At 44.0% G+C, this 26231-nt stretch overlaps 1 protein-coding gene across 1 annotated transcript; it reads right to left on the bottom strand.

Annotated features, from left to right (window-relative positions):
* Positions 1-473: 473 nt before the first annotated feature.
* TBC1D31 (TBC1 domain family member 31) lies at positions 474-25918 on the bottom strand. Its single transcript, XM_020796570.3, has 22 exons — positions 25739-25918; positions 23800-23946; positions 22973-23088; positions 22514-22692; positions 20639-20790; positions 20321-20480; positions 19101-19301; positions 18388-18564; positions 17185-17264; positions 16946-17092; positions 16070-16203; positions 15392-15525; positions 13233-13412; positions 11767-11999; positions 10355-10507; positions 9940-10075; positions 9105-9197; positions 7520-7660; positions 5821-6015; positions 5033-5183; positions 2508-2639; positions 474-792 (listed from the first exon to the last, which is right to left on the bottom strand). The coding sequence occupies exons 1-22, from the start codon at positions 25813-25815 to the stop codon at positions 653-655; spliced, it is 3258 nt and encodes a 1085-aa protein (XP_020652229.3). The 5' UTR covers positions 25816-25918; the 3' UTR covers positions 474-652.
* Positions 25919-26231: the final 313 nt, after the last annotated feature.

The raw sequence follows: 26231 nt of genomic DNA, 5'->3' as shown, positions 1-26231 counted from the left end.
GGCGGCCATTTTCGGTGCCTGTAAAGTTAGGAATCTGTCCTGAAAACACAGCGAGGAGCCATTTTGCACAGCGGGCGGCCATTTTAGAGCCATCAGCGGCCATCAGCTGCCATCAGCTGTTTCAAAATTGTTATTTAGCGAAAAAATTGGTTCCCAAAGCAGGGAACCGATCGTTAAGTGAATTTTTACCATTAAAACATAATTTTGCGAATGCAAAACTTCATCGTCAAGCGGTTTCATCATTTAACGAGTTAATCGTTAAGTGAGGCACCACTGTACATGCAATGTATCTGCTCTGCCAGCCTGTCTTCAAAGCAAACATCCAGGTCCTACAATACTACCCCTTCGCTGGGGCTGAATAAAGAATATTTAAACTTTGTTAAAGAGAGATCCCCTATTTTGAGGTAGAGAGATGGTCTATACAGCAGTATGACCAATACTGTGAGAGTTTTCGCAGACAAACATCAGTGTCCTTTTTTTAAAAAAAAGTACATTTATTTAATATATATATTTTAAAAATCAAGTTGCAACATTTAACCTTTTATTCTTACATACAAAAATACATGTACAAATAAATGGTGTAAAATCAGTTCTGTGGCTTCCTAATTAGAATCTCAGTGGGAAAGTCCATGTGCCGTTGGATCATGTCACTTCAGCTGCTCCACTGAGCATCCACAGGTGGAGCCTGTTTTGCTCGAGCTTGTGACATGAGCTTTTGCCTAAGTTGCCTGACTTCGGCCATCAGCTCCCGCTCCCGATTTTCCAGATCTTGCCGTCCTCGGTTTAAAGAAACTGGAATGAAGAGAACTTAATTACAACTCTGGTGGTACAAGCTCAAAGCATGGTCTGGCATCTTTTCAAGATCAAAGTAGCAAATGTGTTTAATTGGAAACCACAACTGCACACAGGGTATTTTAATGCACAGATCAGCAAGGATTCAGCAAAGAAAAGGCATACTAGAGATGGGCACAAATTGCTTCGTGCCAGGTTGTCATGAGTTGTTCCCTTCCCCTACCCCGCCCAGCTCCTCCACTCACTAGGCAACGCATGTTGCTCGTCTTCCCTTTTTCACGCAACCACCCGGTTGCAGCAGAAGTGTGCTTCCCTCCTCTGCCTCCTCTAGCAACCGGCTACTCAAAAGCAGTGCTGCAGGAATCCTTGCCCCGCCTCCTCATCTGAGTGGGCGGCTGCTGGAGGTGGCAGAGGAGAGAAGCATGCACTCCCGCTGGGACTGGTCGAATGCTCAAAGAGGAGGAGAAGAGCAGCACATGCTGGCTGGTGAGAAGGGGAACCAGCCAGGGTGGGGAAAGGGAATGTATGGCATCTGTGGTGTCATGCTGACAACTCGCAATGACCCAGCCTCGTGGTGCAGGGGTTAAACTGCTGTACTGCAGCCAAAACTGTGCTCCCGACTCTGGGCTTCAATCCCAGGTAGCCAGCTCAAGGTTGACTCAGCTGTCTATCCTTCTGAGGTTGGTAAAATGAGTACTCAGTTTGCAGGGGGGTGGGGGAAAATGTTTAGCCTGCGTAATTAACTTGTAAACTGCCCAGAGAGTGCTTTAAGCACTATGGGGCAGTATATAAGCAGCACGATTTTTGGGGGGCATGAAGCGATTTGTACTCATCTCTATAGTATATCATACTCATTTTTAGAATTTTTGGAAGCAAAGCAAAAAGGAGAAAAGTTCTGAGATTTACAAATTTTGAATAAGCCTTTTTGCAAATCTTTGCCAGAGATGGTTGTTGTAGGTTTTCCGCAGATTTAGAAATTTTCAACGAGTACTTTACTAAGGCAGCCTGATACTCTTGTACTGAGAAAATGCTTCTTTTACTTCTGATATTTGAATTCTCCCTTTCAACTGAAAAATGGTGCTCAACATGCCTACAGAGAAATGTCAGTGCAAAACAGAACCACATGAGACAGTGTTCACTAACTGGACTGGCCCATCTCTCACCACTAGTATTAATGTACTGAAGTGGGAAAGAATAGGATAAAGTTCATATTACGAATCTGGCTACAGCAAATAAATCAAACGGGACCACTATGTATGCAAAATAAGAGGAAAAAAATCGGGTTTTAGAAGAGGTAGCCCTGTTAGTCTGTGCTAGCATGTCAGACAAAAAATAAAAATAAAGACATATCATTGCACTTTAAAGACTAATCGCTATATTTTAATGTGAGCTTTCACAGACAAGTCTACTTCATACTTTAGACCTTGTGATCCAACAAAATGCACAGCTGGTTAATACTTTTTATTAAGACTATTAAAAGATCTGCAAAGGTGCCATAAACTTTTGAGTACTTAAAGCCTCAGACCAGTTTTGAACCTGTAACTTGCCCCCCCCCCACAATTTTGTACTCTGTTCCCTGATGAGGAGTTCTGCCCAATTCAAAAACTCACACCATCTTTTTATTGGTTCTAATAATAAAGAAAGCTACACCTAAGCAAATTATGTGATATACATTACACCTAGATTTGCTTTCAAAGACTCTGTTCTTTGCTTACAGCGGCTTGAAGAGTCTCGTCCTGATGAATCGTTCAAGCAGACGTTGCCAGGGTGTGATGGAGCCTTAACGGACGCTTGACGGGATTCCAAACGCTGCTGAGGGTGTGAAGCTCTCAAATCACGCAGTCTTTCTGCAGAAAATAGACAGGGGTCTTCCTAGGTCACAAGCAAGGTCAGGGCCAAGAAATAATTTGATCTGTTTAAACCAAAAGGCTACCGAAACTGCCTATTGTGGGTCAAAACGAAAATCATACCTTTTAAAAAAGCAGTTAGTAAACAATAGCTTCATACCGAGTCATGCTTTGAATATTAGCAGGACACTGAGGAGGGGTTTCACACACTCTCAGCACACCCTTTCTTGATCTGTTCCCACATTAGCACAAGAAACTGATTTGTACTGAATCAGACCATTGGCCTACCTAGCCCAGTGATGTCAACTATGACTGGCAGCAGCTCTCCAGGGTTTCAGGAAGGATTCTTCCTTAGCCCTACTCAGAGCTCTCATGGATTGATTTTAGATTTAAATACTTGCTCTTCCACTGAGCTGGCTCTCCTCCTCAGTGCAATGCATAATATTCCCTCGTGGTCTCTCATTCAAAAATTGTTCAGGTGTGACCACGCTTAACTTCCAAAATCAGATGATGTCAGGAATGTTCAGAGTGTCGTGTTGATTACATTAGTGAAGATTTTTGAATGTCTCCCTGAGGAGCTCCAGTGATGATGCCTTGCTTCAACCTAACCTTGACACTCACATACAGTGGTGCCTCGCTTGACGACGTTAATTCGTTCCAGCGAAATCGCTGTAGAGCGAAATCGTCGTCAAACGAAATTAAAAAAAACCCATTGAAACGCATTAAAAACTGGTTAATGCGTTCCAATGGGCGAAATACCTAATCGTCCAGCGAAGATCCCCCATAGGACGACCATTTTCCAGTGCTTGTAGAGGAAAAAATCAGTCGTAAAAACAACGGGGGGCCATTTTGCACAGTGGCGGCCATTTTGAAACCCGACGATCAGCGGTTGGAAAATCGTTGTAAAGTGAAAAATCGTTTCCCGAAGCAGGGAACCAATCGTCGCTAAGCGAAAAAAACCCATTCAAACATAGTTTTGCAATCGCAAATGCAATCGCAAAAACATCGTCGTGAAACAGATTCGTTGTTATACGGGGTAATCATTAAGCGGGGCACCAATGTAATGACAAGGTTAGAGCAGGTTACACACTGTTCCCTTCTAACTCTTTGCCAGTCACAGAATTATATCCAGCTGACAGACCTTGCAAAACGGGATGAGGAACATGGGACCCTCCAGATGTTGCTGAGCTAAAAATCCTACCGTTATTCAGCAACGGTATCTGGATGTCCAAAGGTTCCCCAATCCTGCATTAGATCAAAGGAAGGAATGATGGCAAGACAGATAAACAGGCACACAAAATACACAGTATATTATCTTTAGTTATTTATCCGGTTTGTTCTCCCTTTCTCCAGCGTACTTAGAGTGGTGTGAAGGGAAGGTTATCTGACTTTATTCTAAGAATAATTCTGCTAAATTCTGATTCAACCACTCAATGACCTTACGATTGACTGAGGATTGAAACTCTGATATGCCCAGCCAAAGATCAATACTGTGGCCTTTATTCCATAGTAGTTCCTAACTGTACAGCAAGTGGTTATTTAGAACACTGAAACATAAAAGGAGCCCTGCTGGATCAGGCCAAGGGCCCATCTAGTCCAGCTCCCTGTATCTCACAGTGGCCCCACCAGATGCCTCTGGGAGCACACGAGACCACTAGATAGCTGTCTCCTGATACCCCTCTTCCCCTGAATCTGGCATTTTAAGGTACCTTCTTTTTAAACCTGGAGATTATAATCCCCATCATGGCTCATCAGCTGCGATGGACTTTTCCTCCAGGAATCTACTCAATCCCCTTTTCAAGGCCTCTATGCCAGATGCCATCACCACACCATCCTGTGGCAAGGGGTTCCACAGACTAACCACACGCTAGGTAAATAAATGTTTTCTTTTGTCTGTTCTCACTCTCCCAACACTCCACTGGAGTGGATGTCCTCTGGTCCTGAGCCTGGAGACACCACACACTCGGGACGGTTCCAGCCACAAGGAGGAAACTCTCCTTTGGATTAAGAGGGTAAAAGATCTGCCTGGTCTGTTATCTTTTCAATGCTTTCAGGACCTTTTACATATTGATAATTCTGTTCTATAGCTTATTCTAGGTTGCATTCCATTGTCTACAGGAAATATAAGTACCATCAGCCAAACAGTCTCCCATGTCCCTGCAGCCACTTGTACAACCCCCTTATTTGCTCTGGAAGAGAAAGCGAAAGGTCTACTTGTGCTACGCTGGATGCAGCCTTCTCTTTTCAAGTTGGTTTGTGTGTTTGTGCTTGCATTTTTCTGCCCTGTCAAATTTACAGGTTTTAATTTTTGTGTACGCACCACACTGAGATCTATACATTACTAGTGTCTTAAATAAACAGGCTAACCGCGTGCAGAAGGCTTATCCGCTCACCAAAATAGCCATCTTCGTCCTGGAGTTTTAAGGCTAGTTCTATTGCATCATTCATTTCACATTCTAGAAAGCGCTTCCGGTTGGCATCCATAGCAGCAGTAGCTGCCTTCGCTTCTGCCAGCTGCTCTCTCTTCTCCTGAACTTCCTCCCTCTGTGACAACAGAAAAACAAAGCAGGAGTCTCCTGTTAACAAGACCAGTAAGGTGTGGTGGGTGGGGTGAGGAAGAAAGAGACCCAGGTTAAACCCCACTAAAAATAATTCAATGGCATAGTGTCATCTCATCCCATCCCATAACAAATCATAACAAAGCATAGCATGACAGTATTTTGAAGTGTCTTAAACAAACTTTTAGATTCTTACAAACACTGACAATTTGGGGGACTACTGCAAAATATATTTAACAGCCTGAGAAGTGTCTGCAAATTACCTTAGTCTAAGGCAAGACTGGGGAACTTGACTCTCTAGCTGTTAACAAACACAATGCCCAAGCCATTGGCAAGGCAGGCTGGGGATAATGAGACCTGGAGTCCAACATCTGGACATTGAAGCTTCCTGTCCTACACAGCAATGAACCTCTCCTTGAGTCCCTCTGTCAGAGACCAATCCACCTTCCAGGCCTATCTTCTGCTTTAGAGAATTGTTGGGAGGAGAACAGCAACATACACTACCATGCGCATGTAGGAAGGTATCAGTGCAACAAACCAACACGTAGAGACTCCACGTCCTTTTGTCCAGCCATGGATGGATTAAAGCAGATGGATGCTCAAATTTACCTTTCGGCACTCACCTTTCTGGCTTCCTCTGCTTTCATTGCATCAAGGAGTCCGGCCTCTGTGGCTCTGCTCTCATGGAGGAGCTTTGCTATTTCTCGATAATGTACCTCACGATCCATGTCGTCCAATCTTTGCTTTCGCAGAGCTTGAGTTTGCCAATCTGTGTCGATCTGCTCTTGACTGGCTTTGGCCAAACATTCTTCAACCATCTATGGTCAGACAGAGCTTGTCAGGGAGAGATTGATTTGTGGGACTCTGCACACATTCCTTTTTCAGGAGGCCCCAGGCTCATAAACAGCTAGTTGCCCAGTCCCTTTGGATCAGTAAAAACTCCTCATAGGCTACTGAGTTATTTATAATATTTCACTTATATTGGGTCTTCCTCTAGAGCAAGACCCAAAGTATCCCACAGCATGAATTAAAAAATAAATGAAACCAAAAAAGAGTTAACTAAATTAACATCAAAAATCCAAAGTTGAAATAATTAAAATTTTCAGATTTAAAATCTTTACATGCACAAAAAGAAAAACAAACAAACCGAATAATACCCACTTATCAAAAAACACGTCCTTAGTTGCCAACTAGAGAGCAATCAGGGATGTTTTTGAGATCTTAGCCTCCCTCTTACCATCCTTTTTACCACCCTTTCATCATCCTTTTTACCACTTTCATAGCCATCTGTTTTAATTTATCCCGTTGGTTATTGTATTTGTTTGAATGAATGTATGTTTTAGTTTATTTTTATTGTGTTTTGATATTGTGTTATCTTGTTAGCCACCCAGAGTGGCCTGGTTGCCTTGCTTGAGTTTCTCTGCTGCAGCTATTGTTTCTGACCAGAAAGCTCTCACTATAGACATCACCTTCAACAGTAGCATCATAGCTCCAAACTTCACCCTAAAACAAGGTCATACTATAAATAAAGCATATTCAGCAAATACTAGAAAGAGCAAAAAGTCATAGGAAATAGCACTGTACTATGCAACACAATCTAACGTCATATGGATGGTAAGAAAAGTATCGGTAAGATCAGTGGAAAGCCTATCATTTCTAGAAGAACAAATGCTCAACCTGGAAAAGTTCCAAGATCAATAATATCAATATGTACCATGTCGTTTTTTCCTGTAGTTCACAGTACTGTCTACCTTGGACTGGTAGGAAGTCCTCAGGAATATCAGAGAGGGATCTGCAACTGCTTAGTCATGTGCTACCTGATCCTTTAAATGACAGATGCCAGGGACTGCAATTAGAATCTTCTGTTTGCAAAGTTTCTACCCTGCCATCAAGCTACCCTCCCGAATGGCCTCTTCAGAACCCTTTTTTAATGAAACAAGAAAAGAGTAACCCAAAGACCCTTGTTGCTATGGGAACCAACAGAACAGGGAGAACGAAACCAATGAGAACCTATTCTGGAGTGTCAAGAAGGGCTGCATACAGTCCATGATTTACAGGTTGCCCACCCTAGGTCTATGGCATACGGCATTGGAATTTAAGGCTGCAGACTTATACCTACTTATTCGGGGTAGATCCAGTGACCCCAATACTTTTGTTTATTTTGTGTATAATTGCAATTATCAGTAATTTTCTCTAATCTTAGAAGGAAAAGCCCATGTTCCATCAGCAAACTTTAAAAAAAAGCAACAGGAAGAACTTAAGAGCATCTCAGCACAAAACTGAAAAACAAGTAAGGGTATCTTGTGAGTTGCAGGTTCTTACTTGCTGAGCTCTCTGTTCCCCATCCTGATCAGCTTCAATGAGCCTCTGGACCAAGCGTTCCTCGAGATCAGCTTTCCTCCGGCTGGTATCCAGCTCTTCTTTGACTTCCCGTGTTGTGGCTTCTTGCTCTTTGACAAGTTTCTGACAAATGGAAAAAAACAGAGATAACTGTGGTATCAAGTATGGTGGCGCTGCAGGCTAAACCGCAGAAGCCTGTGCTGCAGGGTCAAAAGACCAGCAGTCGTAAGATCGAATCCACGCGACGGAGTAAGCGCCCATTGCTTGTCCCAGCTCCTGCCAACCTAGCGGTTCGAAAGCCTGCAAATGCGAGTAGATAAATAGGGACCACCTCGGTGGGAAGGTAACAGCGTTCCGTGTCTAAGTCGCACTGGCCATGTGACCACGGAAAGATTGTCTTTGGACAAACGCTGGCTCTATGGCTTGGAAACGGGGATGAGCACCGCCCCCTAGAGTCGGACACGACTGGACAAAAATTGTCAAGGGGAACCTTTACCTTTACCAAGTCTGGTGAAGAGACCGGTGTGGAATATTTACTGGTTCCTGATCCCAAATATCAGATCAGATGGAGGCGAGCTGCCCCTAACTGGAGAGGTAGTCATTCAACATGACACGACTGGTTAGGAAGACTTTGCTTCCATCTGATGTGATATGCGGTCATAGGTTCTCTTTGATAGCACGTTTGAAGTTACCCAAAGAGTGGGCATTGGAACTACATATTCATCTACATGGTGTTGGTGCATGTTAGTTAATCACAGCATCGCTGGGCTGATTCTCCTATTTAAATCTCTTTGCAAACCCTTTCCTCTACTCCCTTCTTTAACAAACTTATAAATATGTTGCAGGACAGGTAACTTGCCAGGGTGGGGGTATCATGTTACCAATCCTGTCTTGCTGAAACCCCGTAACACGCCATGGTCATAAAAAAACCCCAACCAATTTTAAAACAAACACTGTTTTGCTTTAAAAGAACATTCATGGGGTCTGCACGTCTTGTTCTGAAACACAGAATCATTGAGTTGGAAGGGATCTCTATAAGACCATTGAGTCAAATGCCCTGCTCAGCATTTCCAGGAAGCTTGTGGGAACACAGTTTGGCTTACAAATCAATTTGTGCTCCTCACAAAACTGACAGTGTATGTTAAAATGCTCTTGTGCTAGCAAGGTGCTGCTGAAAGTTGGTGCCACAGTGAGAAATTTCAAGGAAAAACTGTACTTCCTTTGCTACCATCACTGTGGCAGCAAATTCAATGGTGTGTGTGTTTGTGCTGGTAAAATGGTTGGCGGCACAGCAGGTAATCTATAGTCATTATGTTGCTCACCCCTGGTTATAACGGGCCAAAGTCACCTATTTTTGCGACAAGGGGCAGGACTAACACTTTGGAAATCCTTTCTTTAAGCAACCTGCTGGCACCAAGATCATTTTCTCCCCAAGCAGAATCAAACCTCTTCTTGGCAGGCATGGTGTCCTCCTTTAAACTAGCTGTGCAGCGCAGGGGCAAGGTATAACCCGGGGTGAAAAGCCTAAAACTGCATTTCCTAGATAATACCCCATCATGTGCCGCACCTGTTCGAAAAGCCGCCTTTGGGATTCAAGCTCCATCTGTCGCACTTCCACATCTTGAACGGTAGCTGCTGTTTCCTCCTCTCTCATCAATGCCTAGAGCAGATGAGTAAAAGTCATGCCAACAGAGCCAGGGGCATTTTTTACTTTTGTAGCCAAAAGACTGTATCAATACAGTCGTGCTCTGCTTAACGATTATCCCATATAACGACGAATCTGCTTCACGATGATGTTTTTGTGAGCGCAATTGCAATCGCAAAACAATGTTTTAATGGGGTTTTTTCGCTTTGCGACGATCGGTTCCCTGCTTTGGGAACCAATTCTTCGCATTATGATGATCAAGACAGCTGATTGTCGGGCTTACAAAATGGCCGCCGGCTGCTCAAAATGGCTCCCCGCTGTTTTTAGGAGGCATTTTTCGCTTAACAGGCACCCGAAAATGGCCGCCATATGGAGGAGCTTTGCTGGACAAGCAGGTATTCAGCCCATTGGAAAGCACTGAACAGTTTTCAATGCATTTCAATGGGCTTTTTATTTCGCTTGACGTTTTCACTCTACAGCAATTTCGCTGGAACGAATTAACGTCGTCAAGCGAGGCACCAGTGTATAGCATATATTGAGAGTGTTCATAGTGGGGGAAGCCGTATAGCCAATTTTAGATATCAGAATGCCACACAGCTGGCAAGACAAAGCCTCAACACCTCCACCAGAAGAGAAATGAGAAGTTTCCATATTGGATAATAAGCAGGGAAAGACGACAATTCACTAAGCGGACTCCCGCAGAAACGCTGGCACTCTCGGCAGCGCTGCGCTTACTACTTCAGAGTTAAGAGGTTACCTTTCTTGCAATTTCATCATCAAGCCGCTTGAGCTCCACTTCCCGCTGGTCTTGCTGATATTTCAGGAAACGCCTCCTTGCCGCTTCCAGTAACTGCAGCTCTTTCACTTTCAGCTCCCGCTTCACGGCCGCGAGCCTTCGAACCCCAAGGCGCAAGTTGAATGAAGAAAGGCAAGAACAAATGAACCTTTGGCAGCGGAGCCATGACAAAACATGATGGAAAGGTTTTGGCATCTGCTGCTCCTTAACCATGGACTGTGTGACCCAATAAGGGAGAATGCTTTCTAATTGTATTCCAGATGGGCAATCTACATTTTGCATAACACGAAGCTAATTCCAATCCATGCAGAAAAAAAAGGTTAGCTTCCTTGAAGATGTCTGCATGCAGGACTAAAGAACGCACAAGAGAGCATACCTCCGCCTTTGTTCCGCTAGTTTCTCCTCTTCCTTAAGCAAAATCTTCCGCCTTTGCTCCTCAGCCTCATGTAGGAGCTCCTGATTCCGATACCAAGCATCGTCCTCCACTCTTCGTTCAATGGCTTTTGCTTCCATCTCATGAACCAACTGTCTGTAAAGAAAAATTCCATACAGCTTGAAGATCTTTGAGCGAGCCCATTACTGTCCCCACTCAAAGCAGGAAATAACATTTGATTTCACTTTTAGATAATACCATTTTGGCTACTAGTACTGGTTAGTATGTGCTCCGGTCATGTTAGGTTTACACACTGTAAATCAAATTGGCATGACTGATATGAACAATCGTTCTGGCTGGTTGTTGTGCATGGACACGCCCCGCTCATGCACTTGATTGTGTGCCTGAGTGCACAACAGATGGCCAGAAAATTGTGAAAACCATTTATGCAATGTATATTTGCATGCAGGATACAGGATTCTGGCACATGAAGAGGAAATGCAGACACTGCCATGGCCACACATAGCAGCATCTTGTCGGTACGCTGCCATTAACGATGGCAACTTCTGCATTCTCTTGTGTGCTTCTGTAAACAACCGGTAGGATTCTGGCTACAGTGGACTGTAATCATGATTCCACCTGCTTCCAGGCTGTATATGTAATTCAGAGAGAGGATGACCCAAATGGGCAGAGCATTTAAATTCTGGAATGCTTTGTAGTTGCTTTCCTTGAACTCTCTGGACTGGTTCATAGATAAGATTTGCAAAGAACCTCCTGAACAGACCAGGCTGGATGTGTGGAGCAAGATATGCCTCTTTGGTTCTGCTGCTGCCCTATTTATTGATAGGGTTTGTCTTCCACTTGGTAGAACAACATCTCTAATTGGGTTACATTAAAATACATGTATAAACAATGTTAAAAAAACAATCTCGAAACAGTTTCGGCACCATTTAAACGACAGTGGCTAGTATCTCATTGCCTGAATGCAGAGCAGAGGGCAAACAGCCTAAGCACCTCTCCAGCTCTGACAGGCTCACAGTTTGGTGGCCAGCTGTGTCACTGATGTGGTAAACCAGTGTGAAAATGGCCCCATGATGCAGAGCCAGGCGGAACAATTATAGGATTTCCTTTCCACTCTGCATTTAGACAACAAAATACTAGCCAATAAATATGCACAACACATAAATATATAATATTTTGGATCTTGACCTACGAATGTATGTGGGCATGTATGCAGTCGGATTCTGCTTTGCAAGACCGGATCAGATCATTTTATCCAATTTATCTGGAATTCTAGTTTCTTAATTCACATCCCATTTTAGGATATAACCTGAGTTACTCTTTACTCTTGCCATGGAAACAGGCTGCCTCAGCCCTCTCCTCTACATGCTCCAATGCTCGGTTGCCATCAATACCTTTCTCGCAGGTACTCAATTTCATCCTGTCTGATTCGTTCCCGTTCCTGAGACTGATAATCCACAATGAACTTGGGATACTTGTTAAATATCGGGTATTGCCCCTTGGTTAGCGGCACAAAATCCTCCAGCATATGGCGTGGGTGGATCTCTGCCGGGGTACAGTTCATGAGGTGGTAGGCTTCTTTAATCACCACACTGACGTCCAGGTTGTTACGATGATGGAAAAAATACTGCCATGAAAGAAGGATGGATCACAGTTGGGGGGAGAAAACAGGAAAAGGAATAAAATGTGTGACAAGTGATCTGATTGAATGTTGTTCAAAATCTCCAAAATCTCCTGAATCAAGGAACACAGCTTTTTTCCAAAGATTTCTACCATCTAAATCAAACTGGACAATTTCCAAAGGTCTGAACCTTGGAGGGCTGTCCCACTTCTAGCACCCTCTAAAGCAGAGGTCCCCAACCCCCGGCCAATGGCCTGGTGCCGGTCCGTGGCCTGAGCCAGACCGGGCTGCAGAGACAGACCCCCCCAGCCTCTTTGCGCATGCACACGCACCTGTGCCCGCACAAGCACTCCCCTACCCCTTCACGCACACGAGTGCCCTTTTGCCCCATGCTGCTCTTTGCGCATGCGAGCGCCTGCCCATGTGAGAGCACGCCCGCTCCATCATGCATGTGCACGAGCGCAGGGAGTGCCTTGCCTTCCCCCCATGGGGTTAAAAAGGTTGGGAACTGCTGCTCTAAAGCCTCCCATGTCTCTCACCATACAACATGGTGTTTCCAGTAGACACACAGGAAGGACAGTTTTGCCACACTGTTGGCCCTGCAACCTGTTTTCAGCATAAACACTCTTTTTACAGAACCGGAAATAATCAGAAGTCACTTCTAGTTGTGAATCTCTTGGTCTGAAACAGGAGCCTGTGTGGGAGAAACACAGCACAGCTGCCGCACTAGAGGGTACAAGAAATACAGTAGTTGGTTGTTGTGGGTTTTTCGGGCTCTTTGGCCGTGTTCTGAAGGTTGTTCTTCCTAACGTTTCACCAGTCTCTGTGGCCGGCATCTTCAGAGGACAGCACTCTGTGGCCGAAACGTTAGGAATAACAACGTTCAGAACAGGCCAAAGAGCCCGAAAAGCCCACAACAACCATTAGATCCTGGCCGTGAAAGCCTTCGCGAATAAAATACAGTAGTTGTTGAATTTTCCCTTTCCTTTTTATGTGTGGCGCTGGAGTTCTGAACTCTGCCCACCCTACCTTATGCTAAAAATAAGAAATATGGTGTCCCACTTACTACTTTTGCACACACGCTTCCAAGTCCCGGATTTCTTGTGGCAGTGGCAAACAACATACTGCTTTTACTTTGAGGCTGTTGCTACAACGCAACATATTTCTGTCTTTCCTGAGAGTGAACTAGGTCCCACAGATATAAATGTTCATGCCAAACTCAAACAGCATGGCCCTTACCTCAAAGTCCTCTTTCTGATTACACTGAAGTAAAGGAGCCCTGGAACAGATAACGTACGCAGCAACCACCATCAGAAAGTAGGCAGGGTGGTTAGAGAAGACATTATCAAACATTTTTAGCCATTCTTCCCTCGTCAAAACCTCAGAGAACATGGTTTCCAGAAGTGGCCAAGCATAAACCTAATAGGTAATAATAATAACAATAATAACAACAATAATAACAACAACATCAACATCAACAACAACAACAACAATAATAATAAACATAAAATATTAAAAGAGAAATTTAAAAATATAGCAGTCTAAGAGATATATGGCACACTTATTCAAAGATGCATGAGAAGAAAAGTCAGCCGCTAAAGCCCTGTTTAGCTGACTAGTCAATGGTTTAGGTATCTGGCTATGGAGCCAGAGGTTTAAATCCACATTGTGCTTCCTGCAAGTAGAGCCAGCCTGTGTGGCCTTGGGCCAACTGCACAGTCCTAGGGCGCTCCCGGAGGAAGGGGATGGTAAACCCCTTCTAAATACTCTCTGCCTGGAAAGCTCTGAAAAGGGTTCCCATAAGTTAGGACTGACTTGATGGCTCATGTTTATTAAAGGCTTGTTTGAATATTAGGAATAACCAAAGGGAAGCTAGAACTCTAGAAACCAGGGCAGATCTGCAACCGAGAGAGGTGGGAAGCACAGCTCCGATCCGATCTCTGCACTGTTCCAAGCGGTTTAACATTAACCGGGATCACGGTGCTGTCAGCAGCTTTGCCACCCGCTATGGGATTGTTAATTCGGCAGTTAGGGTTTGGGTTTTTCTACTGTGCTCATGACTGGGCTTGAGGACCAAATTATCATTCGGTGAATGGCTTGATGAATGAAATCAAAAAGGATTTGGATTCCTGTGTAACGTCAACCACGCAGCATTTAACACTGGTGCCCGAGCTTGTGTTTTTTTTCTTCCCTCAACATTTTCACTCCCTGTGGTTTATTTTGGATTGGAAGCCTGCAGGCAGGGACTGCCCTGTATTGTAAGCCACTCTGGGAGTCTTTCTGGCTGAACGGCAGGATAAAAATAGTTTAAACACATGAATCAATACATTCTTTATTTCCCAAAATAGGTTCAGGAAATACTGTACATTAAAAGAAACGTAGGATACAAATGCCATTTGATTTAAAGAAACAGTGACTCATTTTCCCACGCGTTGTCTGAGCAAAGGAATGAACAGCCCAAGCCTGGTTCACTCAGAGTTAAATTTTGCTATACAGTGGTGCCCCGCATAGCGAGGTTAATCTGTTACGGATTAACCGTCGCTATAGGGAAACATCGCTATACGGAACGAAAAACGCCGTAGAAACGCATTAAACTTAGTTTAATGCGTTCCTATGGCTCTTAAACTCACCGTTCTGCGAAGTTTCTCCATAGTGCCGCCATTTTCGCGCCCTCGGTAAGCAGCAGGTGGGCGGCCATTTTCTGCACCCGGCGGCCATTTTGGAACCGCCAATCAGCTGTTCCCAAAATGGCCGCCGGGTGCAGAAATGATCGCAATGCGATGTTTAGCCTATCTAAACATCAATGCGATTGCATTAGCGAACCCAAAAAATGGGTTGCTATGCGGATTCTTCGTTAAACAGTGCGCTTGTTAAGCGAGGCACCACTGTATTCTGTTACTTCCAGATAATGCCCAAGATACTATTCGAAGAAAACTGTTTGAGGATTGGGGTTGTAGAATAACATTCAACCTCCCATCCGAGAGAACTTTTTTCAGGCCATCTGCTCGAAAATCCTTTATATGTCATGAGGAAGTTTAAGAAACTGTGTACATTTGAATTATAGGTCACTAAGAGGAAGGGGAAAAACTGAAATCCCAGAAGCAGCCAAGACACAGGACATTTTGATACATTTATATGGAGAAAATTAGTATAAACACAGCAGCAGAGCAAAAATGACCAACATACAAATTCCTATGAAGCATAATTTCTGTCCTACAGCACGAGCTGGACCAAGGTAAGGGAGAAATACATTAAAGCCATTTTAAAAGTCCCTTCGGTGAAACTGAACTTCAGCTGATGACACTGCTCTACTCGTCTTATTCTGGGTAACTTCTCTGCTACCACTCTGTGGAGTACCGGTCTCACTGTCCTCATAGCTAAGTTGACCATCTCTTTACCTGTGATGTTATATTGTAATTCATGAAATGCTGAAGCAGTTCTTTGTCATGATGTGCCAAAATGTTTTCCACCATACTGAGGACATTGATTGGAGGGTTGGGGAAAAATTCAAACCAGTGTTGACACCAATTAACTGAAAGGAAGGAAAGGAGGAAACCAGCAAAATCTCATTTGATTACTCAACAACAACATGTGAATTATACATCTTGTGCTTTATCCCACAAATGGCAAATTCAGGCACAAGATGTTAGTGGACAAACCATAGGGATAAAGAATACTGAACTCCCCCCTCCAATATGGGCCTTTCTGTGAAGTCTTTTGAACTACTGGGGTCTTGCCTTGACAATAAATCCAATCTCCTACTCTTTGACTACTAGCTACACACATTATAGAGTATGCATGCTATAGAGCGTACACTGGTCTTTGCCTATGACTGTAAGAAAGCAGAAGGTTTCTGGCTTTGATTTCTTAGTGCCTCAGAAATATCCTGTAAGGTCCGAGAGTCTTCTGGCTCAGGCAAGATTGGATAGAGGGACTGGTGGCCTTTGAACCATGTGAATTAGTTGCTGACTCTTGTTTTCAGCCTGCTCTTTGTCATAGTGATCTGATAGTATTCCAACCAGCCATATCCTTCTCCTTCATGATATTACATTCCATTACTCTGAAATTTTCATTACCTATTACTGTAGCAACCACCTCAAAGCAGATGAGCTGATTGTTCTGAAAGAGTTTGACAAATGGAAAGGCCAGCAGAGGGATGTAGGGCATCTCACCAAAGATGGTAGACCAGTGAGCTAGTGCAGACAGTGTCCTATATGCAGAGAGAAGCAGTTGCTTAGCAAATGTTTGACGGCCCCAAACCTAACAGCTTTCCTGTCTGAAGGGATGTTTAACACAATGGACCCTTCAAAAATATACAGTAATCTCTTCCCTTGCAATCTGAACTGGTGAATTCTGTTTTACCCATAACTCTTACCACATATACAGATCAGGTCTTCGGCTAGCCCCATTTTAAGTTGCTGTTTTAAACTTCTACTACTGAACTGCTTAATTCTACTGTGTTATCTTCATTACGGTGAGCAACCTCAAGAATATTCATATTGAAGGGAGGTATACAAATCTAAGAAACGAACAAGAACTTGCAACAAACTGTTTTCCATTGCACACATTTTCCAAAATGTATGCTACAGTATACCAAAACGGGTGACTCCTCAGGGGGAGCTGAATTCAAATCTTGTATAGCATCATGAGTCAAGCAGTTGCAAAGATCATGCATACATAAACAGAACAATAGCAGGGGAGTAGCTCAGTCATGTGAGTGTATGATTTGTATACAGAAGATCTCAGGGTCAACTCCTGGCATTTCTCGGTAGGTTTAGGGGGGAAAATCCTACCCAAAACTCTTCATGGTGGCACTTTCAAGACAGATGGATTGGTCTGGCTCCAAATGAGGCTGCCCCCTATGTACAGTCAACTGGTCATTGAACTGAAATACCGGAAGGCTCCCCTTCGCCACCCAACCCCTTAACACCCCGAGACATTCCCACATTTACCTCTGCAAGACTCTCAAGAGTTTCCTGCTCTTAATAGGATATTCGCTCTGAAGGTGCACAAATGCTGAATGAGTCCCTTTATCCAACAAGCTGCTGAAGGCCAAGTGATTTTCTGGGAGATGAAGCAGGGACCGCCAAATGAACATCCTGAAATTAGGACACGAAATGGGAGAGGTAGCCCATGTTTGCTTGCCTGGCCAAAATGGCGGAAATCAGGTTTGACGTCTGCACCTACGAACCTGTATTTTGCCGGATACTCCCCAAATCCTTTCAGCAAGGCCTGGAGCCGTTTCTTGTTCAGTCCCTCAGGCAGCTCATTCTGGAACAGAAAAAAGTTTATTTCCTGCAATGATTACATCACTCTTCTGCTCAGTTTTAATTTTTTGTGGGGCAGGTGCATTTTGGCACTAACAAAATACAGCACTGGTACCAACCTATCTTGTACAGGCAGGCAAAAACCAACCAACCAACCACAGGGTTTTAAGAACTTTTGGTGTCTTTAACTGAAAGCTTCTGTTTTCCACGATCAGCTGCTTCTTCATAAATATGGAGGGGAGATTTGTAATGAAGTGAGGACAAGATGGTGGTGTGTACCTCAGAGATAAGTTATTTCTAGAGGTCCAGGAGCCACATACATATCCCTTAATTTTGGAGAGTGGCACCTTCTCCTCTGATCTTTGCCCCATTTTTTTCCTTACAAAAACTGGAGTTTTGACTGAAAATGTTCTGCTGTGCCTTCTAGTGGTGGAAAAAAAATATTTTTTTCTTATTTTGGGGTGAGTGGGGCTTCTCAGAAGATAGCAAAAATTATACCCTCACCCACTGTATTGCACAAGGGAATTTTCTGAGTAAAACACCTTTTAAATATTTTTTTTAAAAAATTTCGGGCATGGGCTCTGGGGGAGGTGCAGAATGCAATCCATAGGCCACAGGTTGCCCTCGCCACACTATACATTGCTTCCGTTTGAGTTCCTAAGAAATCGAATTTTCTCTCTTTTTCATTCTTCAGTTTTTATACACAACTAATATTGTTTCAATATTTTTAAAAACCCAATATAATACAATGACATGCCTAAGCATGTAAATAAAACCAATCATTAAAGCCTTCCCTCCTATGTGAACAGATATGAACAGAGGACCTATTGAAATACATTCTTTGAAAAGTAATTAAGATGATTTCAACTTCTAATCCTCCAGCTAGGCTTGGAGGATGATAAACAAGATGAAACTTTTCATTAATATTTCTGGGGAACCTTTGCTGAGTATAACAGGAGTTTGCTGATGGGGCAGCAGACTGTTGGATACTGAGACACTACATACGCCTTCTTTTTAATTTTGATTTCAGTAACCGGGGGGAAGTAGTACCTCAGCAATTCTGTAGGTTTCTACAGACAAACCAACTAGATACCCTTTCAGATTTTAGCCTTAGCCCCTTTTTTTACCTCTTTATCCTCATGTGACATATCCGGTTGTGGTCTTAGCACCTTTGTCTGAATTTTGCCCCCTTTTGATTTCCATGGCCTCTCCGGGACTCTGGATGTCACTCTCATTGGAAGCTTGGCTGTGTCAAACTTGCTTCTGGACGTGTCTTCTATCGCTTTAAACAAAGGTGGGGGAGGCTGAAAAGGACAAGATTTGGGAAATGACTAATAGGATAACCTGTTTCCCAAACAGCCAGCCTATATGTGAAATGTCTGACTAGTCTTCGCTACAGTCTGAATTCGCTTTCCCCAGTGAGATGCCCTCTAGGTGGGCTGGTCTATGGAGGGCTGTATGTCCCACCCTCCCACTTCATGAAAATATTAGGCCCAATGGATTGAAGTAAGCTTCCACCTTTCACACTATTTCACAATTTTTGTTGTTGTTTAGTCGTTAAGTCATGTCCAACTCTTTGTGACCCCATGGACCAAAGCACACCAGGCCCTCCTGTCTTCCACTGCCTCCCGGAGTTGGGTCAAATTAATTTTGATCGTTTCGGTGACACTGTCCAACAATCTCTGTCATCCCCTTCTCCTCAGAGTCTTTTCCAGGGAGTCTTCTCTTCTCATGAGATGGCCAAAGTATTGGAGCCTCAGCTTCAGGATCTGTCCTTCCAGTGAAGGAAGGACAGTTCTACCTTATTTAATTCCCATTAAAACCCATTTCACAGTTCTACCTTATTTAATTCTTGTGTCAGTGCCTGGACACTGTATACGGTAAGGCTACCATTCTCCATGACTGCTGCAATGTATCTTCCATTCGGGCTGAAGGCAACTGTACTGATTCCTTCTTCGTGACTGCCAACATCAAAGAGAAGTTTACATGTCTGGATATTGATAAATCTCAGGATATTATCTTGGCTCAGCAGTCCAAGAACCTGGAGGACAATTGTAAGGGTATAAAATTACTGATTTATTTTATGAATCTTATCTATGCCTGTTCTAATGCAGCCCATCAGGAGAGCATCCCACCAGGGTAACCAAACACTGGCAGGTGCAAAAAAAGAAAAAAAGAGAATATCTTGTTAAGAGAGGGGTGGTCCCAGCCATCTTGAAAGCAAAGGCTTTAAGGGGAATAGGCCTGTTAGTCTTTTGTGACAAAAGCCATAAAGAATTTTGTGGCACCTTGAAGACTAGGAAGTTTAATTGGGACAAACTTTCATTCTCTTCAGCCCACTCTGGTATCTAAAGAAGTGAACTGGAGTCCATGAAAATTCATTCCAATACAATATGTTAGTCTATAAAGCGCCACAAGATTCTTTCTTTTTCTTTCTTCGAAGTGGCAATTGGGTGGTCTTTCCATAAAAACAAAACAAAAAACAGCCTTGAAGGTGGAAAACCTTTGAGGAGCCTTGTGGCACAATGGTTAAACTGCAATATTCCAGTCAAGACTCTGCTCATGACCTAAGATTGAGCCTGATGGACTCAGGTAACCTTCCATTCTTTCAAAATGGGTAAATTGAGTACCCAGGTCACTGGGGAGGAATGTGTAGCATACATAATTAAATTGTAAACTGCTCAAAGAGTTCTTTTAAGTGCAATGGGTGGTATATTACCAGCACACTATGCTTTTCCCAACTGGAACTACAACTCCCACAATCCTTTCCCATTGGCTGAGGATACAGAAAGACAAAAAAACAAAACAAAACAAAAAACCAAAAAACCCCAAAACAAAACAAAACAAAAACCCAAATCTACTTCAGAGGATTTGCTCCACTGAGGGTGAACAGTTCTCAACTCTTACATGTTTGTGAAGTAACCCTTTCCACTTTTTAAGTGGCAAGTTTGTCTTCAACTTTAAATTAAAATAAAAAGATAAAAACAAAAGCAAGAACCAGTTCTTGGGAAGCTAGCCAATAACCTGGTAGCCTTTTTTTCTGTCAGTTCTGCTACTCACTTGATTAGAGCCACCATCAAAGCTATCTGGAAGGAATTCCAGATGGCGAATTGTTCGTACTTTAGTTGGCATCTGGATTATTCTCAGTAGCTGTTTAGATTCCAGACACCACAAATGAAGGTGGTTTGATTTGCCGCCAGCTGCAAGGACCCGGCCATCTCTGTACCAAGAACAAGAACAAGACAGAACTGTCATTCATCCAGCCATCTCTACAAAACAAAACAAAGAAGTAAGGCCTGATGATAGAAACAACACTTTATTTAACCATGGCTCAGCACCGCCTATCCAGACCTTTGCATGCTTGAAGGTCACACCTACCGTGTAACAGCAAAAACTTTGTAGCGCAATGCGGAACCTTCTATGGGAGATGGCAGCTGATACTTGCAGCGAAGAGTGTCAAACTCCCAAGCAAAGACAGAGTTATCTTTAAAGCAGCTGAGAATGGTGTTACTTAGGGGAAGGAAGAAGACCTTAAAAACACAGGAAGAATACACAGAAAAGATCATTTAAAACAGGCACATTTCAACATCACGACAAAGATGAGGTTAGAACTTTTAAAAGCTGAACTTGCATATTACAACTACAGCTAGTCCCTTACATTTCTACCCTTTGATAAGGCTGTATGACCTGCAAGATACACAGACGGGGATTCCAGACGATAGTTTGAGAATCTGAAAAATGAGGGTGGCTGGGAACAGCTTGGGTCTCTGCATCACAACAAGATCTGCATTAAGAGAAAGGAACTGCAGGAAATTAGGGAGATTTGAAAACTTGCAGGGGTTGATGACAGCTGTGCGCAGGGCTAAAGCAAAGAGTTTGGGAAAAGGGGTTGTTCTTTGGATTATAAAATCTCCGAATCCCCCAGTCATCATCCTGTATAGGACATCTGAGGACTTGCTGCCTCAGAAGTAACTTTTAAAAACTGTGCCTAAGCGATATATAGTCTGTCATACACATGGATGCCTTCCCCCACCCGGCAATTAAGATAGGACAATGCTTTCCCACTGCAGTGCTTTTTTTTCAAGTTTAATCACTGTGCAGGGTTTGATATGGGCATATGAGTGGCACCGTATGATGACAAGAAGGCAGAGTGCACTCTCTCTTGCTACAAACTCTCCCTCTGCAATTTGAACCCTCTCTGCAGTATAATTAGATTTGGAAAAAAACTCAGAAGAGAGGTTTTTCCATCAAGCTTACCTGTTGTGGGGCTCTAAGCGGGCAGACTGTAAGCTAGGTGGAGAACCTATGTGACCAGCAGGTTCTCCAGCCCTGATATACAATCTTAGTTTTCAATACTAGGGATGGGCATGAAGTACTTCACACACACCCTTCATCATACGTCATCTGCACAGCAGCACAGCTGCGTGTGTTCCTTTCCCCACCCCCTCGCTGGCACCTCCACTCACCAGCCAGTGTGCATTGCTGTCCCTCCCCATCATCCAATTTTCAGTCCGGGCAAGAGCCCAGACTTTCCTTCTCTGCCTCCTCCAGCAGCTGGCCTCTCAAAGGCAGTGCTGCAGGAATCCTTGCCCCGCCTCCTCATTTGAGTGGCCAGCTGCTGGAGGAGATGGAGAAGGGAAGTCTGGACTCCTGCTAGTACTGAACAGTGGCACAATGGGGAGGGACAAAGCCATGCACGCCACCTGTTGAGTGGAGATGCCAGCAAGGGGGTTAGGGGAAAGGAATGCTCAGCAGCTGTGCTGCTGCACAGATGACTTATAATGAAGGGAGTACTTTGTACCCATCTCTAATCAATACATCACATATCACTCTTGGACACCAACCTGATCCAAGATGCATTGCAATCAGCACTACTATCTATCTTTTTATTTTCCTCTCTCTCTCTCTCCAACCAGCAGTGCTACGACCATTTATAGTTCAAGAAGTATGCCCCCTAATTTTGGGAATAAATATGGACTCATATTTGAAAAGAATGATAGGTAAAGAGATCAGCTCAAAGGCAGCTGTGAGGAACATCTGGGCCTCCTGGTGTTGCTGGACTACACTCTCAGCAGCTCTCTAGCCAATAGTAAGGGATGCTGGCAGTAGCAGGCCAACATCTGGAGGAGGTTGGAATAAGGGAAATCTACTTCAGTTGGGCCAGCTTTGTCTTCACCATCTTTAGTGCCCGATGACCATACAAACTGTTATGGATTTTAGAACAAACTCAACAAAGAGAGTAAAGGAACTGACCTTCTGGATACCCACAGACTGGCGAACATTCAGCTTTCTTTTCCGCTGAAACGTGTCAAGATCCCAAAGCTGGGCTGTATCTGCAGACGACGTGATGGCGTATCGGCCAGAACCATGAACTGAGACTGAGGACACTGAAGAGTCATGCCCTCTCATCCAGCTAACAAGTTCTTTAGTATCTGCAGGGGAGAGTAAGAACACCTAAATGACAGGATTAAAATGGATAAAATCTAGAAAGTCTGCTCAGGAGGGAGAGTGCTTTCCTTATGAGGCAAGGGAAGGATGTTTTATGCCTAGGGTGGGCAACTTGTGCGACTCCAGATGTTTTGGACATCAAGTCCCAGAAGCCCCATCCCCACCCTGGGATTGTGAGATTTCTAGCCCAAAACATGTTTGGCACTGTAGCGATCTACAGACACTAATGACCGGACCAGCAGTGGCATAAATAGTGCCTATTACCTGTATCAAAGCATTTGATGGAATAATCAGCCAGAGCCACAAGGAATTCTGTTTTTCTGCGAAGATTAAATGCCAGTGCGGTGCTAGCCTGTGCTGTTCGTTGAACCAAGCTGAACCTGTTTGTACAAATCAGAATAATTCTGGCAGAGTACAAGGAAAGCATAACAGCTACACAGCCAAACAAGGCAACTGCCAATAAGTAAATGTCCCAGGATTGACCCCTGTGAGCATTTTACAGGCCCTTCATGAAGTGATAAAAAAGGACAGTCATATAAAATAGCCTTGTTGATGCCAGTGGCTAAGAACAGGGGTCCCCAACCTTTTTCACCCCGCAGACCAGCTGGGGAAGGCGGGGCACGCCTCATGCTTGTGTGCATGTGCAAATGGTAGTGCAGTGCTTGTGTGGGCGCTCTCTCTCATGTGCAAACAGCTGTGTTGCGCTTGCATGGGTGTGCTGGAGCACATGTGCAAATCAGCTGTGTGGGGGTGAGTGCGGGGGGGGAGGTCTGTCTCCGCGGCCTGGTCCGGCTCAGGCCATGGACTGACACCGGGCTGCAGACCAGGGGTTGGGGACCTCTGGCTTAGAAGATTTCTCAAATATCCAGGAATCAGGATATTAGAAATTCTCAAGAAATGAATGTTCTAGGTATGTAAATAATGAGACATGAATATACCAGGAGCAGACAAAGAGTGCTGAGAAAACTCATTCCTTCACATCATGGTTAGAACTGTGCAAATCTGTGCATCCCTCTATCCATATAGTACAATTTATGTGTTTTAAATAAGAGCAAGCCAAAACATGAACAAAATAAATACACAGATCTTACCTGTTGCCCACCAAGTCAAAAACATAGATGTTGCCTTGGTGATCACCAGCAAGTAACGAATCTCCAGAGCTATCAAATGCCACATTCAAGAAGCGTATTGTTTTGGAATGGTAGCCTGTGGTACTGTGAATAATATTTACGATGACTCTGGGGAGAAAGTAAGGATTATAAAGCAGTCACTTGGCAAGCACCTTGAAACGAATGCAGTAATAAATAGAAACCAACATAGATTTGTCAAGAACAACTCCTGCCAGACTAATCTTAAGCTCATTTTTTGATCAGGTAACCTCCCTAGTAGATGGTGGGAATGCTGTAGACACAATGTAAGTTGACTTCAGCAAAGCTTTTGCCAAAGTGCCCCATGATATTATGATTAGCAAATTAACAAGGTGTGGGCTGGACAGAACAACTATTAGGTGGGTACATAGTAACAGAATTGTACTTAGTGATTATCAATGGTTCCTTCCCAAACTGGGAGGAGGTAATAAGAGGGGAACCAGAAGGCTCAGTTTCGGGCTGATGCTCTTCAACATTTTTACTAATGATTTGGATGATGAGGTGCAAGGAATGCTTATTAAATTTGCAGATGACACAAAATTGGCAGGAATAGCTAATATTCTGGAAGACAGAAACAAAATTCAAAAAGATCTTGAGCAGTTGGCTGAAAACAACAGAATGAAATTTAACAGGGATAAGTGCAAAGTTCTACACTGGGGGTGGGGGACCTAAACACACAGTTATAAGATGGGGGATACTTGGCTCAACTGTACTATGAGTGAGAAAGATCTTGGAATTGTTATAGGTCACAAGCTTAATGTGAGCCAACAGTGCAACGCGGCTGCAAAAAAAGTAAATGCTATTTCATGGCGCATTAACAGAGGTATAGCCTCCAAATCCCATGAAGTACTAGATACCCTCTATTCAGCACTGGTTAGGCCTCACCTTGAGTCTTGTGTCCAGTTCTGGACACCACACTTCAAGAAGGATGCTAGCAAACAGGAACAAGTTCAAAGGAGGGCAACAAGGATGATCAGGGAGCTGGAAACCAAGCCCAATGAGGAAAGACTGAAAGAACCAGGCATGTTTAGCCTTGAGAAAGGAGACCAAGGGGTGATACGATAACACTTTTCAAATACTTGAAAGGCTGTCGTATAGAGGAGGGGCAGGATCTGTTCTTGATTATCTCAAAGTACATGACATGTAACAAAGGGCTCAAGTTACAGGAAGCCAGGTTTGAATATCAGAAAAAACTTCTTAACTGTTAGTTCAGTATGGCAATGAAACTGATTATCATGGGAGGTGGTAAGCGCTCCAGTGCTGGAGGCATGCAAGAGAAAACGAGACAATCATCTGTCAGGTGTACTTTGATCTGGATTCCTACATTGGGCAGAAGGTTGGACTCAATGCCCTTATAGGCCCCTTCAGTCCCGCTATTCTATGATTTTTCTTATGTTACACAGAAACTTTGTTAGGCTCTCACCGACAGAATCATCTTCCACAAATTCACCTAATGCCTATAAAGTGTTACAAGACCATGTGTACTTATGATCGTTGTATGCTCCCTTCCTTCAGGAAGCTCAAGAGAATGCAATGGATTCTGGAATGTCACCTTTCCATCTTTACAACAACCCTGCAAGGTGGGTTAGTCCGAAACCCAGAAATTAGCCAAAAGTGACTCTCAAGTCACTCCTTCATAGAGGTGACTTGACAGTGTACGACTAACATCTAGCTAGTGGATGTGAATACTGATCTCTCAAGTCTGCGGTGCCTCTCTAACCATTGCACCATACTGCCTGCAACCTCTAACACAGACTGTCTTTGGGTATAGATGCACTCTATGTTTATGGCTGTTGTTTAACGTGCTGGCTCAGCAAATACAGGGGGAAAAAAAATAACAAAATCAAAGCCGATTCCCGCCCCCATCCTCTGGCTGAGTTACCCCTGTTGCGCAGCCGGGGAGGGCTTGCGATGCCAGATCTTGCCCTCCTCCTTGTTGCCCAGGTCCGAACTCTGCATCCTCCTGGTTGCCGCAGCCGCCACTTTTTGCTTGAATAGCTGCAACCCTCCGGCTCCGCCCCAACCGTCGCTTCTCCCTTTGGGACCCGCCCACTATTGCGGGAGACGCCAAGCGGCCCAAACGGGGAGGGGGGAAAGGACCGAGGCGGGAAGCTTTCCGCGTCCGCAGCAGCGCAGCGGCACCGGATATCCCCTCTCTCAGCGTGGAACAATCCGACGCAATGCCTTCTGGGAATTGTGGTTTTCGTTTCTAAAATAGCTTCCCCCCCCCAGGTTTAGCAGCGCTAGAGGACGTTGAATAAGGCGCGTCAATTGAAAAGGGGGATTGTTCAAAAACAGCATAGCCAGGTGTGTGCGCCAACTTTCAAAATGGGAGCTTTCAAATCAGGTCCTTTTTCTTGTGGGTTTCAGATTCC

This window comes from Pogona vitticeps, chromosome 4 (assembly GCF_051106095.1).
Source record: "Pogona vitticeps strain Pit_001003342236 chromosome 4, PviZW2.1, whole genome shotgun sequence".
NCBI lineage: Eukaryota > Metazoa > Chordata > Lepidosauria > Squamata > Agamidae > Pogona > Pogona vitticeps.
Note: the sequence above shows the minus strand (reverse complement) of the source record. Positions and strands in the feature narration are given on the sequence as shown.